General features: G+C 41.4%; 1 protein-coding gene across 1 annotated transcript in view; it reads right to left on the bottom strand.

Annotated features, from left to right (window-relative positions):
- LOC111159929 (ubiquitin specific peptidase 12) overlaps nt 1-12,352 on the bottom strand; it is a 101,459-nt gene extending 89,107 nt beyond the window's left edge. Inside the window, exon 1 of the mRNA XM_022522615.1 lies at nt 12,156-12,352. Coding sequence (XP_022378323.1) covers nt 12,156-12,203 — 48 coding nt within the window. The 5' untranslated portion in view covers nt 12,204-12,352. The remainder of the gene's footprint in view (nt 1-12,155) is intronic.
- Nucleotides 12,353-16,077: the final 3,725 nt, after the last annotated feature.

The following is a 16,077-nucleotide window of genomic DNA, read 5'->3' as shown; positions in this document are numbered from 1 at the left end:
TACCAAACATTTAAAAAGAATTAATACCTATTCTTCTGAAGCTGTTTCAAAAAAATAAAAACGTAAGGAAAATTTCCAAACTCACTCTATGAGGCCAGTATTACCTTGATCCCAAAACCAGACAAAGACCCCACTGAAAAGGAGAATTACAGACCAATATCTGTGATGAACATGGATGCAAAAAATTCTCACCAAGAAATCTACATCTAAATTCTCTGTGAAAGCTGAAAATTACTGAAGTCACATTCAACTTTCCAAAGTCTGCTAAGATGATCAAAGTCATCACTAATATAAAATGGCAAGAACATTACAACAAAGCCAGACTGTCAGGGCTGAAATGGTCCAGCTCCCAAAGTGACAGGAGAGAATTAAAGCAAATAGACTGGCACAGCAGGACCGTAGAGTACTGGGAAAGCCAGTGACCTCAGCACAAGCAGCCGTGTAGTCTTTAAGGAACGAAAACAGTAAAATTACAGACAGAACAAAACAGGTGACAGATATTACTTGTTAGTTTAAATGGGCGATCTAGCATGTCTTCAAACAAGATGACAATGTTGCCAATACACAAGTGGGGTTACTAGGCTAAGGCTTGATCTTCACAGGGGGAAAAAAAAATCAATCAGAAGGTAAGATTGCTTCCTTCAACTTTCTCTTTGTAAAGATGAGAGTCAAAGTCCAGGCAGCTACTTTACCAGGCATGGGAACATGTCAGGTCTTTGTTGAACTGGGCTCCCTGTGAGGGATATGTAAACCTCTTCAAATTCAAAAATTGTGGTAAAAACAAATGAAACTAACTAGTAAACTAAAGAAACTAGTAAGAAAAAAAGAGTGAAAGGTCTTTTAAAGAAACATATACAAATAACAACAAGAATAATAAATTTGCATAGCAGAATCAAAGCACAGTATTTCTGGTTTTGTTTTTCATCAATTTTATCTAGTTTTGAGCCTCTCACATTTCAAAATTGTTCAACTTTTGTTCACCTTTAAAGAAAGAACCCTGACAACCATCGGTCTGAGGCGATCAGAGTGTTATACTCTAAATCCATCAAATAATGAAAGATTAAACACTCCATTTCTATTCATCACTTGTTCCTAGATGAACCAAAGCTTCATCATTCAAGGCTGTAAGCTGGAAACCTTCTAAATATTATATCCTGTTTGGCAGAAACAAGAACACCCTTCTTCTCTTACTCTTTCAAAAACACATTTTCCTCGTGCAAAGTTCAAAGTACCAATTGCTACCCCCAAGGTACCACTGTAATCATCCTGCATGAGTATCTTCATAAAGCAAATTAAACACCAGGGAATCTGTCTGACATCAGCAAAAAACTGTGGAACAACATTCTAGGAAAAAAGATAGTAACTTCTTCAGTTATAATGCCTGAGATAATCACAGACAAATCAGAATAAATGTTTTTGTCTACAGAATCTCATATTACAAACATATTTATCATTCCAAAGAACAGAAGGCTTTTATTTTAGTCTCTCCTTGCCCCTTTACTGCTTGCTTTATTTGTGCTGAGATGGGTTCTTTGTAAGATTCTACTTTAAAAGAATTACAAAAATTCTCTTGTCAAGGATCCCTGAAAAATCCAGGTGGACCAATACTGTAGAAATTAACAAATTTACTCTCCATAATTTTAGAACTTTAAAAAACTGCTACTAGAAGTTAATTACAGGAAGTTTGCTGATATCAGAAGTTAACTGCACCCTCACAGCACAAATAATTCAGCAAATAATTGTATGCAAATAGGAGAGCCAAACCCACAGATAGCTTATCAGGAAAAACAAACAAACAAACAAATGAAAACTCTATTAACCATAAACTTATGAACCATTAAAATGATCTTTAGAAGAAGAAGAACAACAACCACTTAAAAATTTGCTTCATCAATCACCTGAGTATCCTAAGACCAGGATCTTCAAAACACTCATTTTCAAACTCTGACATGACTACACTTTGTGAAAGCGAACTTGTGAGGCCTGTTGTAACTCCAGGACTATGGCACCTTAATGTGCCTTCCATCCTTTCCTTAGGAGGACAAGGAGTCCTATCAATAATGGTCATATACTGATTTTAGGTTCTATTTTATAGCACAAAGGATGTCTACATGAATTGTCTCATTTCACATGCATCCCCTCATGTGATCTAATGAGAATGACTATTCCATTTCAAAGCTGAAATCCAAGTAACAATAATTAACGAAGTGGGACTCAAAGGTACTCCCCCACACACAGAAAACTTGGAAGTCAAGAGACAAAAATTCCAAATTCTTCTTTAAAAAGGAAGGAAAAACAATTTTGTTCCAACCATTAAAGTTTCAGCATATTGGTTTATAGATATCATTATGGATTTGGGGGTCAAGAAATTCAGACCTCATCCCTAGTGAATGTGAGAATGACCTAAAACCTGTTTCTCCAATCTGTGAAAACGGGGTTATTACTTGAGCTTTCCTAGCCCCAAATGGATCTTAAAGGCAACAGTTATGAGAAAGTATGGAGCTAAGAGAAAAAGGACTAAATAACTTTGAAATGATTTTGAAATATCTCAAAATCAATCTATATAGTTGGTTTTCTTAGGTATAATAACATGAATATATGGTTATATATGTTGTCTTTTTGTTTTAGGCAGGTTTCTTTTAGCAACATATTGGTTTTTTATGTAATTTATAGTCCTTTCACTATAATACAGATAAATTTAATCCATTTAGGTTTATTGTAATTAATGAACTAGGGCTTGTTCCACTTTATTTTGGTTTTCTGTTGATTTTTTTTTTTTAATTTTGCTTCTTGATTTTTCTATTTTCCTGCTCTCAGAGTCTGAGTGATACAGTTTAATTTCCTGTTGGTTAGGACGCAAGAAAATTCATCTTTTGGGTGGGTGTATATTTATTTATCCTTCATTTTTAACATGCCTATATAACTTTAAAATTTCTAATACTGGGGTTTTTCAGAGGAGCAAACCTAAAACCAAGTTTTAACCACCCACTGAATAGTGGTGATTATACCCAATCTTGTTACCATCATTTTTAAAAAAATAATACAAGTAACTTTTAACAATCCATGCAATGTACTGACATTTTTATCAATTCCATTGTTTCATTATCCCAACAACTTTCCTCTGAACTTATATTTTCTCAGGCTAAATACATATTTTAATGATATTTTAATGAGAGTCAGTGATTGGTAAACTCTCTTGGTACTTCTTCATCTGCCCCTTCCTCCTCTCCAGCCTAAAATTCTCCCAGGACTCCTTCCATGCCAAACTGAACTACAGATTCTAAAAATAGCACATTATCCCATGACTCTATACCTTTGCTCAGATCTGGAATCCTACCCCTCCTTGTCTACACAATAAATGACTTCATTTCACAAAGTTCAAATCTCTTCTGTGAAGCCTTTCCCTTGAAGTCCTCGTCTCTCTTAAGAGAGAGAGAACCACTTTCTCTTTCTCATGTATCATTCACTACTTACAGAAAAACTGTCTCCTTACACTCATTTTTTCTATATATCTACCCTCTTTCCCAAACTTTTTCTCATCATGGCATACATAGAGAGTAGTAACTATAGAGCCCCCAAAAATATACAGATAAGACTATTCTCAACTGGATGAGACTAGTCAAGGGATCTGGTCAATCCAAATGCCTCTCGGCTGCCCAGAGGCCACGATTACTTTCTCAGCACAACCAGAACCCATTCAGGACACACTAAATGGGAAGCTTTGTAAAGACCAGGGCTTACCATTGTCATCTTTGTAGTCTCAGTACCACCCCCCCACAACACTAACGTAATGTAATTCTCCAATAATACTTCCTAAAAGTACTTACTGAAGAAAAGGCACTCTCTACCAAAAAAAAAAAAAAACAAAAAAAAACAAAGCATGTCACTATTGGCTTATAAATTCTCCCCATCCTCCCATGAAAAACACTATCAGGCAGAAGACATTAGGTCACTAAAACACCAAAATAAAATCAAAGGCAACAGTCAATAACTCAGCTAAAAGATTCTGTGATTTAAACCAGTATTCACAAGTAGGAAATGCATGGATGATTCCTGCACCTATGAAGCATTTCAATAAGAACATCTGTCAGCTATCACTGAAATAAACATCCACTTCTTGTTTTAAGTTGGAAATAAATTTTTACTGGCATGCAGCCTTCGACATGTGGATTACTACAGATGGGGAGTCTAGGAAAGCTTATACACTCTGTAGACACAATTTTTAGAAAAAGTTAATGATCTTTCTTACAAAGAAGCAACAGAAAAGCATAAGGCAGTGAACACAGCAGACTATGCAAAGTCTCAACACCTCACACAATTATGTTTCCTATTAAATATCTTGTACTTGACACTATCACAAAATTCTTCTCTGGGAACTTTGTGAAAGTGAAGACTTAATAGTTTTCTTCCAAAACAAATTATGTCTATAAACCGTGTCCTTCATCTCCTTCTAATACAAATTCTAACCATAAGATTTTAAATGATCAAACTCTAATTTCAGGTATTCACAATAACACTGTCTCTCTGGTTGCGAGTTTTCAACCCAGCAACCCATACATAACTGTTCATAACAACTAACATTTACCCTTTTCTTACAACACCTTAAAGCACTTTACAGATATTTAATCCTTTTCCAACCCATGAGACAAGGAGAGAATAATAGGTTTTCGACAAGATAGGAAAGCAGACTGGGTAACTACACGGCAGGCCAACGAGAGATGTTATTCCAGGAAAGGACAGAGGCAGGAACAATCGGAAAATACAAAAGGAAATAAGGCCTGAAGCTGACTTTGATACACACAAGTCATTCTAACAATGACAAAAAGTTGGGGTGCCTTTTTTTTAGTATAAAAAATAAGGCAAGATTTTTCTTCTAAAAGTAGTATTCCCAACTTACCTAAACGTCTCAAAAATTTTCGAGAATGTCACAAATTAGACCACATCTATTCCCAGACAAAAAGAATAAAATCTTTCTACAAACTATTTAAAACAGAGAAAGATCATCTCCATTCTTAGTTTACGATATCATAATCTAATGCACTTCAAAATAAATCTGTGTTTTCAGAGGCACATATTACTAATGAGCTGTTTCCTGTGATGAAAATGAACTGCAATAATTGCATTTCATGAAACAAATTTCAATTTTGCTTACTAATATTTGTTGAGCTAACATGAATCAGTAGCATCAAAGAGTCCTTTCCACACCGAGGGCACAAATCACTTTAGAGGGGTAATAAAGAACCACCACCATTACAAAGTGATTACTATGAACCCAAGTATCATTTACCCCCATTTTACAGATAAGGAAACCACAGCACAGAAAATTAAGTTGTCCAAGATTGCACTCACACCTAAGGAAACAAATGTAGACTCTCAAAAAAGGGCACCAATTCAAAATTGGGTTTTAATGGTACTGGAAAAGAAAAAATGTTCAAGCATGAGTAAATAGTTACATAGTAATAGCCTGTTAATGAATAAAATGGCAATATCCCTAACCTCCACAAAATGCTTTTAAAGGAAGAAATATGTATTTACTTTGGACTGTAATTTTCCATGAACAAAACTGGGGAACTAGACATAATTCATATTTAACTGTATCGAATTCCATGCTCCTTATATAATCTAAAACATGACTGAATACAACCTACTAAATGGGAGAAATATTTGCAAATCATGTATCTGGTAAGGGACTAATATCCAAGATACATACATAAAGAACTCACTCAAACAGCTCAATAGCAAAAAAAAAAAAAATCTGACTTTTTTAAATGGGCAAAAGATCTGAACAGACATTTTTCCAGCTAGCCAACAGATATATGAAAAGATGCACATCATCAATCCTCAAAGAAATGCAAATCAAAACTACAATGAGGTCCGACCTCATACCTTTTAGACTGTATTATCAAAAAGAAAAAAAAAATAAGTATTGGTGAGGATATGAAAAAAAGGGAATCTTTATTGGTGGGAATGCACTTTTGGTGGGAATGTAAGCTGGCATAACCACTATGGTAAACAGTAAGGACGTTCCTCAAAAAAATTAAAAATAGAACTACCGTAACACTGCAATTATCTGAAGAGAATGAAAACACTAACTTGAAGAGGTATCTGCACCCTTGTGTTCACTGCAGCATTATTTACAATAGCCAAGACCCAGAAGAAACCAAGTGTCTACCAATGGATGCATGGATAAAAGAAATTATTGTATATACACAGAGTGGAATAATACTCAGCCAGAAAAAGAATGAAATCTTGCCATAGGCAACACCATGGATGGACCTAGAAAGCATTATGCTAAGTGACGTAAATCAGAAAGAGAAAGGCAAATACCTATGATCACTCACATGTGATCATAAACAAACAAACAAACAAAACAAACCCACCAAACTCATAGACACAGAGAACAGTTTGATGGCTAGAGAGGTGCAAGGGGTGAAGGTAGTCAAAAAGTAAGAAGAAAAAAATTAATAGATAAAACATGATTAAAGCTTCCAAAATACGGGGGTGATATCAGTAATAATTTATAAACTCTGAAGGAATCAAAGTATTCAGTTTTAGATCTGGAAGGAAACAAACGTTCAAGAAAACTTAAATTTATCTTCTGGGTTAACTGCTCTTTTTACTATACCATGCTGTAGGATACATAATAAAATATTAAACATTCAGTTTATTAAGCTACTAAAAGAAAATCTAAATTAGATTTTAGGTTAGACTATCTGATTTAAATCAGACCATCTAAATCTGGAAAATGAAGGTTTCTGGAAAGGATTAATGCTACTAAGTGAACAAGTGCTTAAATAATCTTTCCTGAGATAGCAAAGTTTCAGGAGAACTAGAATAAAAATTATTTCAAAGGCAGGAAGGAAGAAACTTCCAACTAACAAAATGGAGGTTTTCCATCTCTGCGGGACCTGGTCAAAAGCTGGGAATCAAATAAAACAAGACGTGTTGTGATCAAGCCTGGCTAAAACTAGCCACGTGGATCGTGATAGGGTAAATAAAATGCTCTGAGATCTAGTATAAAAAGATTAGCTAGAAGCAGAAGGTAAGCAAAACCACATGATATAAAATCAGTCTTTAGACACATTCCACACACTTGAATATGGTGTTTAAAAACTATACTTTTTAAGCATATTAAAAGTTTCAAATCCCAATGGTCTTACCTTTGTGATAACTATTAAGTACCTAAGATTAGAATAAACCCATCATCATTTACAAAATTCCATTTCTACTAACTATATACAACGTAGTAGCCTATCACTATACCTTTCTGCATTAACAAACTTGCCATATTATCATTTTAAACATTAAACTCTCCATGCTTATCCTGCAATTATACAAATTTAAAAGCTAGCAAGACAATCATTCATGGGGAAAACTGAAACGGAAAATTTTATCTATAAGTTTAAGTTATTTTGTTTGTTTATTTGTTTTTTAAAGATTTTATTTATTTATTTGAGAGAGAGACAGTGAGAGGCGAGAAGGTCAGAAGGAGAAGCAGACGCCCCGTGGAGCTGGGAGCCCGATGCGGGACTCCAGGATCGTGACCTGAGCCAAAGGCAGTCGCCCAAACGACTGAGCCACCCAGGCGCCCAAGTTTTTTTTTGTTTTTTTTTTTTTGTTGTTTTTTTAAGACAAAATATGCTCTGGGAGGTAAAGCAGTTATTTTCTTTTTGCGTAAGAGTTTTCAAATGCTTTTTACAAAATATTTTCCAAATTTTCTCTAATGAGAACACATCATTTTAATAACCAAAAGTTATTGTAGCCAAAATCAGATTAGCAAACTTAAATAAACCTTTTATAACACTTACTCTAAATGCTCTCTCCACTAAGCCTCCTCAAACACATGTTCAAACATTCGTTATCAGTACTTAACCATTTACACGATGAGAAAAAAATCCTTCTTTTTGAAATTTTCCTGCCTAAAATTAATGTTTATAGTAAAAACAGCAAAAATGAGTAAAACAATGGCAACTCACTTTGAATTTTCCTTTTATAGAAGTACTATTCTACTAATAAAATATAAATAAAAATTATTTTACTAATAAAAGAATTACATCTACCCTATTTCCTGAGAAGGAACAAAGCATTTTATTATTTAATACAATATTCGGACTGCATGAAGAGGAGAGCAGCCCGAGCGCAGGCATGCACGCACACACACTCGCCCCCCCACCCCCCCCCCAGGGGGGTTGACAATCAACAGGGCAGAGGCTTAACTTAACTCTTAACTCTGAGTGACCCCAGTGAGACTCAAAACAATGAGAAAAGACAAATAGCCACCTTCACCTGTGACTTTCCTTCAATAAGGAGTTCAAAGGTCACCGTGTGTAGGGTGCTATTTTAGGGACAAGCTTTTAAGAAGTAAACCTGTCGGACCTGCACAGAGCTGACTTGGGGCCTTGGCCTCCCACGTTCTGATGGCTCTACCTCCCCGTGCTGTGACTGGGAGTGGGCAAGCAGCCAGGCCAGTGCCATCCCAGGATCTAACACTGACTACCCTTTAAAACTTCTCCTTTACCCAATCCCCCTCCTCAACAATCTCTTCCCAAACATGACTTCTCCAACCCACACAGGAAGGGACGTAATGATCCCAGCTGGCGCAGCTGATGCCTTCGAGGAACAGCCCAAGACCCATGTATTACCACTTTCCAATCCCAGGCCACCCAAAACTGCTCTGCAGCTTTGGTTTCCAAACCTAGGCCTCTCTTATATGTATCTGGCTACTTTTCCCATCATTTCATAATTATTAAGGAGACTATTTAATATCAGGTAACTACTATGTAAACTCTAAAGCTAGCTACTTCAGAGGCAAAACAAACACCACCATGTGACACTGAAAATATATTATTTCGTGGACAAATAACAAGAGGCATTTCTAGACGTAGCTTTGCAAGTTTATTCACTCCCATCTAAAAAGAATCACTCATTTGGGTCAGGCTATAACACTAACTTCAGAAAAACTGATTTTTCCCATATTAGCAGAACAACAGTGACCTAGAATAAGACATATCTGAAGAGATTTTTTCTTAACAGCTACTCGATCCATCTGCCCAGATACCTTAAGCTGACAAATGAAAAAAAAATCAGGTAAACTTTACTATTTTTTTTTAAGATTTTTATTTATTGATTTTACAGAGAGAGAGAGATCACAAGTAGGCAGAGAGGCAGGCAGAGGAGGAGGGGGAAGCAGGCTCCTTGCTGAGCACAGAGCCCCACGCAGGGCTCCATTCCAGAACCCTGAGATCATGACAAAAGGCAGAGGCTTTAACCCACTGAGCCACCCAGGTGCCCCTAAACTTTACTATTTCTAAAATAAAATTCCAATTCATCATATTTTCACAGATGTTGACCCTCTGAGTAGAAGTATCATTCTTCTTAGGTCCAACACCTCCTCTTTACCACCAACACACACACACCCACCACCACCCCCAACCTCATCCATGCTAAACAAACTCACTTCCCCCAGACTCAGGTAGGAGAAATGGAGGCCTCTGGGAAACTGTTCTCTAGTTTGCAGAAGTTATCCACCAAACTGCAGAAATAAACAATAGTCCTTCCCTTAAGGTCTTCGGTCTAATAAGGAGACAAGAGAAAAATTCACAACACAGCAAGTGTAATAAATGCTACTGAGGTTACCAAAACTCCATGAAATTATGAGGGGGATAGAGGTGGGGACGGACAGGAGTAGGATTATCTAAGTAAGGCTATCAGCTTGAGAGGGAAGAACTCACCAGACCAGAAGCAAAGAGGGAGTGTTCAAAGCCTACACAAAGAGCATCTACAAAGGCACAAAGGTAAATACCTTTACTTTTCTTGACCATCAATTTTCTAAGACAGGTTGCAGTCTTCTTTAAAGAGTAAGATAACTGATTACTTTGAGACATTCAGCATTATTTTGGGAGTGCATCAGAATTTATTCAAATATGAACTACAGACACACCCAATTCTTTTTTTTTTTTTTTAAGATTTTTTATTTATTTATTTGACAGGCAGAGATCACAAGTAGGCAGAGAGGCAGGCAGAGAAAGAGAGAGGGGAAAGCAGGCTCCCCGCTGAGCAGAGAGCCTGATGCGGGGCTCGATCCCATGACCCTGGGATCATGACCTGAGCTGAAGGCAGAGGTTTTAACCCGATGAGCCACCCAGGCGCCCCGTGACACACCCAATTCTAACACTAGTTTTGGAACCATCTTATTTGACCAGGCACTGACATTTCCATATTCACCAACAATACACACACACCGCATGCAACCAATCAACATACTTGAGTGAAAGCCCTAGAAAGAGCTTGAGTCTGACATTCTTCAGATCAGAATCCTTTACTCAGCCTTTGACTTGGCAAATCTCTCCCCATCTTCCTAATCTAATCAGAGCATATATATTTAATATATCTACCTGAATACTGTTTGTGTCCCTCAACTAGATCATAAACACCATGAAAGCAGGGACTGCCCTGATCACTACTGTTTCCCCACTGGCTGAGGCCAGTCTCTCTCCCTTAGCAAGTAATAAATGAATGAATGAATGGTGAGTAGAGAGTAACAACACGTCACTCCCTAAGCAATAGACTTTGACAATGAACTATGACCAGATAATCCGTGTAGCTCAGCAATCTGGCAAGATTATCACTTTCAAAGAATTAATTATCACATTCCTTCTGAAACAGAATACGATAATAATTGGCATATCTAAAAATAATTAATCCACATGATCCTGGGGAATCGTTGTTAATATAGTCCCTTTAATATCAATGATTTCCTAAAATGTAAATTGTGAAAAAGAACAAACATTCATTTGGGGAAATGGATTCTTCAGTGATTCGCTCTTCAACATGATTTAATACTGTAGATTTTAATTCCACCTGACTTCAGCCATTTTTTTGTACTGTTCCTCAGTGTGCAGTATAGAATCTGCCTCTAAAGCACCTTTCCAATCTAATTCATCACTCCTTAAAGAAAGCCATATAAAATGTACTACCCTTAAATCGAAGATTGCTGGGGATCTCCTTGTGCAATCGGACGCACAAAAAGGGCCAGTAAGATAGAGCAGAAGGAAAGATTTCAGGTGTCTTTAATAACATAATCGCTAGGCCCACACTGCAAAGAATAACTTTTTTTCTGTGAGGGTTCACAACTAAGATTCCTCGTTGTAAGCTCAGAAGTACCTAATGAAACGAATTTGCCCCATCGTGTGGAAAAACTGGGGCCCTTCTGGCCAATCACGAAAACACCAAGATTTAAACGCACCCACGTTTTGCTGTAATTAATTCGGGACTTTGCAACAGGCAGCAACACTTTTCCGTCAAAGTCTATTTAAATGCCCCAACGAAAACGCGAACAACAACCCTTACAATCCGTCCCCGTACAGAAGTACTTCCAGCCACACACAGATGTGTCTGATGTATTAAAGTAAACAATCGACCGGGAAGCTTAAGCTGTTTTCAAGATTAACGCGCATTCGCAAAGCCGAGACTGCCACCTGGACACATGGCTGGAAAACGGAGAGCTCGTTGCTCAGGAAGAGCCGAAAATGGGAAAATTTTCAACACCACTTATTTAAAGTTTCCACCTTCACACACACCCCCTTCCCCTAAGCACCGGGTGGGGGCCTCGGCGTCGCCAGAGGCGCGCGGAGGATATCTGCATTTGACTTCCGTCCTCTCCCGGCAGGAATGAGACCCTGCCTTCCTGCCCGCGGACCCCCCACCCCCGTCCAGGGCCGCCTCCCCGCTCCGCGCACCGCCGGACGGAAATGGAGAGGCGCTGCCCCGCGTCCTTCCACCTCCGACCCCAGCCGGGGGCCGTGCGCCCACAGCTCAGGGTGCGCCTCGCCGCTCCACCCCGGCGCTGCGGGAAGACTCGGACAGTTGAGCCCGCGGGCGCTGACGATCGTTGCCCGCGCCCCGCCGCGTCCGCCACGGTCGCCCCCGCGCCGCCCGGGCTCGCCGGGTACCTCCCCGCTTTCCGGGGACAGCGGAGCCCCCGCGCTCCCCGCCCGCCGCCGTCCAACCGCCCCCGCCTGGGCCGCGAGGGGCCCCACGCTAGGCCCCGCGGGCCGCCAGGGTAAGGGGCGGGAACAAGGGCCGAGCCGCCGCCGCCCGCCCGCCCGCCTGCGGGGGTCCCGGGGCCGCCCCCGCCGCCCTCCCGCCGCACCTACCATGGTACAGATGGAGGCGAATTTGGAGACTGTCATTAGGATTTCCATCCGCCCAACGCCATCTTCCACCCAATCACAGCGGCGGCGGCGGGCGGGGGAGGAGAGGAGCCAGGACGCCCGCTCGCACCGCAGACCGCGGGCGGACCCCGAGCCGCCACGGACCCACGCACCGAGCCTGCTCTGCTGCCGCTGCCGTCGTCGCCGCCGGCGCTCCGGCACTCCCCGCCTCGGGCCCCAGTCCCCGCCTGCCGCTCGCCCGCCCGCCCCTGGCTCCTCCCCGGCGCAGGGCGCAGCCGCTGCCTCGGGGCCCGCGCCTGCCCGCGAAGCCGCCCGCCGGTACACCCCGCCCTGCGCGCTGGGGAGCGGGCTCCGCCGAGGCCCTAATGCCCGGCCTGCCCGGCAGCTGCTTGGCCCAGCTGCGCACCCCGCCCACCCGCCGCGCGCCCCGCCCACCCGCCGCGCGCCCCGACCGCCCCGCGCGGCCCCGCCCACTCCTCAGCGCACAGCTCGTCGGCCCCGGAGCGCGCGAGCGGGGAAACTCAGGCGCGGCCCCACCCCGCGCTCGGCCCGACCCCGCCTCCCGCCCGCGTCCCTCGCGGTCCTAGAGCCCGAGCGCCACCAGATCCTTGGCTGCGAGGAGAGCGGGGGGAACAGGGAACGCGGGAGAAGAGGCGGGGGGCTCGTCCTTTCGCTGCACGGGCTGCGGCGACTTGGGTAAGTCCGGGAGAGGACTGACCCGCAACCTCCGCTAAGAGTGAGGGGACAGCTGGTCCCCACTCCCCAGAAAGAAAACGGAGGTGATCTGGGTAATTCTGGGCGGAGTGGGAGGAAACCTTCGTACGGTTATTTCAACCGGGTAGTCCAACATCCCAAGCACTTAACAAAATGTCAGGTGGTCTATCTCTTTGACATACAGTGGGTGAATCACCTGGTCAAAACACCATAACTTAACAAAAGATAATTAAAAATGAAACTATATATTTAGCTCCTTGAATTAGGAAGAAAGACAAGTAATGGGGAAAGGGGGCCAAGCTGCCTTCCCGCCTCCCTGCTGGCCATAAATTTAGAATATGTTTATAAATATAGTACCTAAATATATTTGTTCTGAAAGTTGAGTTGCAAAACAGGGAAAATCTCAACCCAACACAGATGATGATGTTACCATAGACAAAAAGTCTCCTGAGTGAGAAAACATGTCCTGTGAGAAATACTTAAGCTGGGTCAGCTAGGGTACGGTTCCTCTTTTCTACTTTTATAAAATACATCAATGCATCCTGTTCTTTATGTCAGGAAACTCAGCTTTATTTCTTCCTATTTGAGAAAGTAGTTCAAATTAGTAGAACAACTTTATTATATTGGAAAGCCTGTAACATTTCCCATTTGGTGAGCTGCAGTGATGGGGTGATTTTGGGTTCCCCTATTTCAGTGTGGCTGAGGATGTGAATTCAGATAAACCTCCAAAAATCAGATATGCCTTGCCTAATAGGTTCAAAGCATTTGAAACACAAAACAAAGCAAACAAAATTTAGGTGCAAAACAGAGTTCTGGTACATGAATGCTGTTTCCATAGTGATTTCCATTATAAGCTTGCTAGGGGGAAAAAATTGCAAATAGAATATAGCCAAGTCCCATAGTTGCTGGCTTGATTCTCCAGGGACCTACCTCCATGGAAGCTGGGGCCCTCCCTCTTTGCCCTGATACCCAAGCCAGCAGCTAGGACCCTGCTTTTCACCACCACACAGTCAGGTACTTGGAGTGCTTAGTGCCTCCCTCTCCCTGCCAAAGATTAGGAAATATCACCCACCTGAATTCTTTCTGTGTTCTATTCTGCTTAGACCCCAGGGCCTACCAGTGTCACCATGCTCCCAGACCCTGTCTTGCCTATTTGGGTAAACTCCTATTGTAATCCCGCCCTCCCCTTCTACTATTCTGTTCCAGGAAACGGATCTAATGTGCCAGAATTTGAGCCCTGCCTCCATCTACACTGCCCACCAACATTCGTCTTCATCCACAAATCCTAAAATGTCACAGGAACAGAGCCTGCCAGCTTTACACTTAATTTTACATAAGAACGGGCCTTTTAAAAAATGGATTCCTGGTAGAATTATCAAGAGTTATGTATAGGTGATGTCATAACCGTCTAAATTCACAAGGGGGTCATAGATCCTAATTGCAGAACCTCACGATGCCTTGTCTCCCCAGCCTCAAGTTCACTGGAGAGGCACAGATATAAAGAGATTCTTCAAAGTGCTGCAATGGAATATTTTGTAACAATGTGTCATACAGTTAAGATTTGATTGAGGGGCATCTGGGGTGGCTTAGTTGGTTAAGCGTCTGCCTTCAGGTCAGGTCATGATCCCAGAGTCCTGGGATCAAGCGGGGCATCAGTGAGGAGTCTGCTTCTCCCTCTCCTTCTCCCTCTGTGTTCTCTCTCTCTCTCTCTCACACACATACATACATACATACATACATACATAAATCTTTAAAAAAAAAAAAAAAGATTTGACGGAAACACAACCCCTTTGTACCCAGAACTTAGAAGGGGTTATCTAGGTTTAGAACCCAGTTTTTACCTGTAGCTTTATCAGCTTTACCATGACCTTCACTGTACCTAGAGAAAGATGGGTATGTGTACAACTGACTTCTTTGGGGCCTGCCTGAGTGTGTGAGCTACAAAATATACCCACATAACTTCAAGGACCAAGCATAATCTACTTGGTCACACAGTATTTTAATTTTTGTCATTTGAATACTTGTACACAATCCTGTCATGTCTAGTTCCTTGCAAGCCCTTCATGTTTTCTGTTGCCTGTCTTGTCTCCAGTTAACCACGTGTCACCTCGTACAGGCATACCATGGAGATGTCGTGGGTATGGTTCTGGACCACCACAATAAAGCAAATATTGCCATAAAGCAAGTCAAATCAATGTTGGGGTTTCCCAGCACAAGCAAAAGTTATATTTATACTATACTATAGTCTTTTAAGTGTGCAAATAGCATTACATCTAAGAAAACAATGTATGTACCTCAACTTAAAGAATACTTTCTTGGGATGCCTGGGTGGCTCAGTTGGTTGAGCGGCTGCTTTCGGCTCAGGTCATGATCCCAGCGTCCTGGGATCCAGTCCCACATCAGGCTCCTTGCTCATTAGGGAGCCTGCTTCTCTCTCTGCCTCTGCCTGCCACTCTGTCTGCCTGTGCTCGTTCTCTCTGACAAATAAATGAATAAAATCTTAAAAAACAAAAAAAAAGAATACTTTCTTACTACAAAATGTGAACTCTCATCCAGACCTTCAGCAAGTCATAATCTTTTTGCTGGTAGAGGGTCTTGCCTCGATATTGATGATGTTGAGCTGCTGACTCATCAGGACGGTGGCCATTAAAGACTGGGGTGGCTGTGGCAATTTCTTAAAAGAATACAATACAGTTTACCACATGGACTGGATCATGAGACGGCAGCCGCGCGGTCCCATCTTCACACCACTTCTAACTCCAGTTCTCTTGCTGTTTCCACCACCTCTGCGGTGACTGCCTCCGCGGATGCCCTGAACCCTCCAAGTCCTCCGGGAGGGTGGGAACCAATCTATCCCAAACTCTGGTGAATGTGGATATTTTGACCTCTTCCCATGAATATTTTAAAAGCATCTGGAATGGTGAATCCGTGCCAGAAGGGTTTTATTTGCTTAGCCCAGATCTATCAGAGGAATCGCTATCTATGACAGCTATAACCTTACAAAATTGTATTTATTGAAATATAAGACCTTCCGAGTTTTGTGTGTAGCAGAACAGCTCCCTCACTACAATCTATTACAGGTCAGCCCTCAATACAAGAAAAAAATATTAAAAATAATATTAACAATAATAAAAGAAAAAAATAAGACTTGAAAGTCAAAATGACTCCGTGATCCAGGGGCTGCAGGATG

The sequence above is a fragment of the Enhydra lutris genome, unplaced genomic scaffold, assembly GCF_002288905.1.
Source record: "Enhydra lutris kenyoni isolate GAN:26980312 unplaced genomic scaffold, ASM228890v2 scaffoldscaffold71, whole genome shotgun sequence".
NCBI classification, from domain to species: domain Eukaryota; kingdom Metazoa; phylum Chordata; class Mammalia; order Carnivora; family Mustelidae; genus Enhydra; species Enhydra lutris.
Note: the sequence above shows the minus strand (reverse complement) of the source record. Positions and strands in the feature narration are given on the sequence as shown.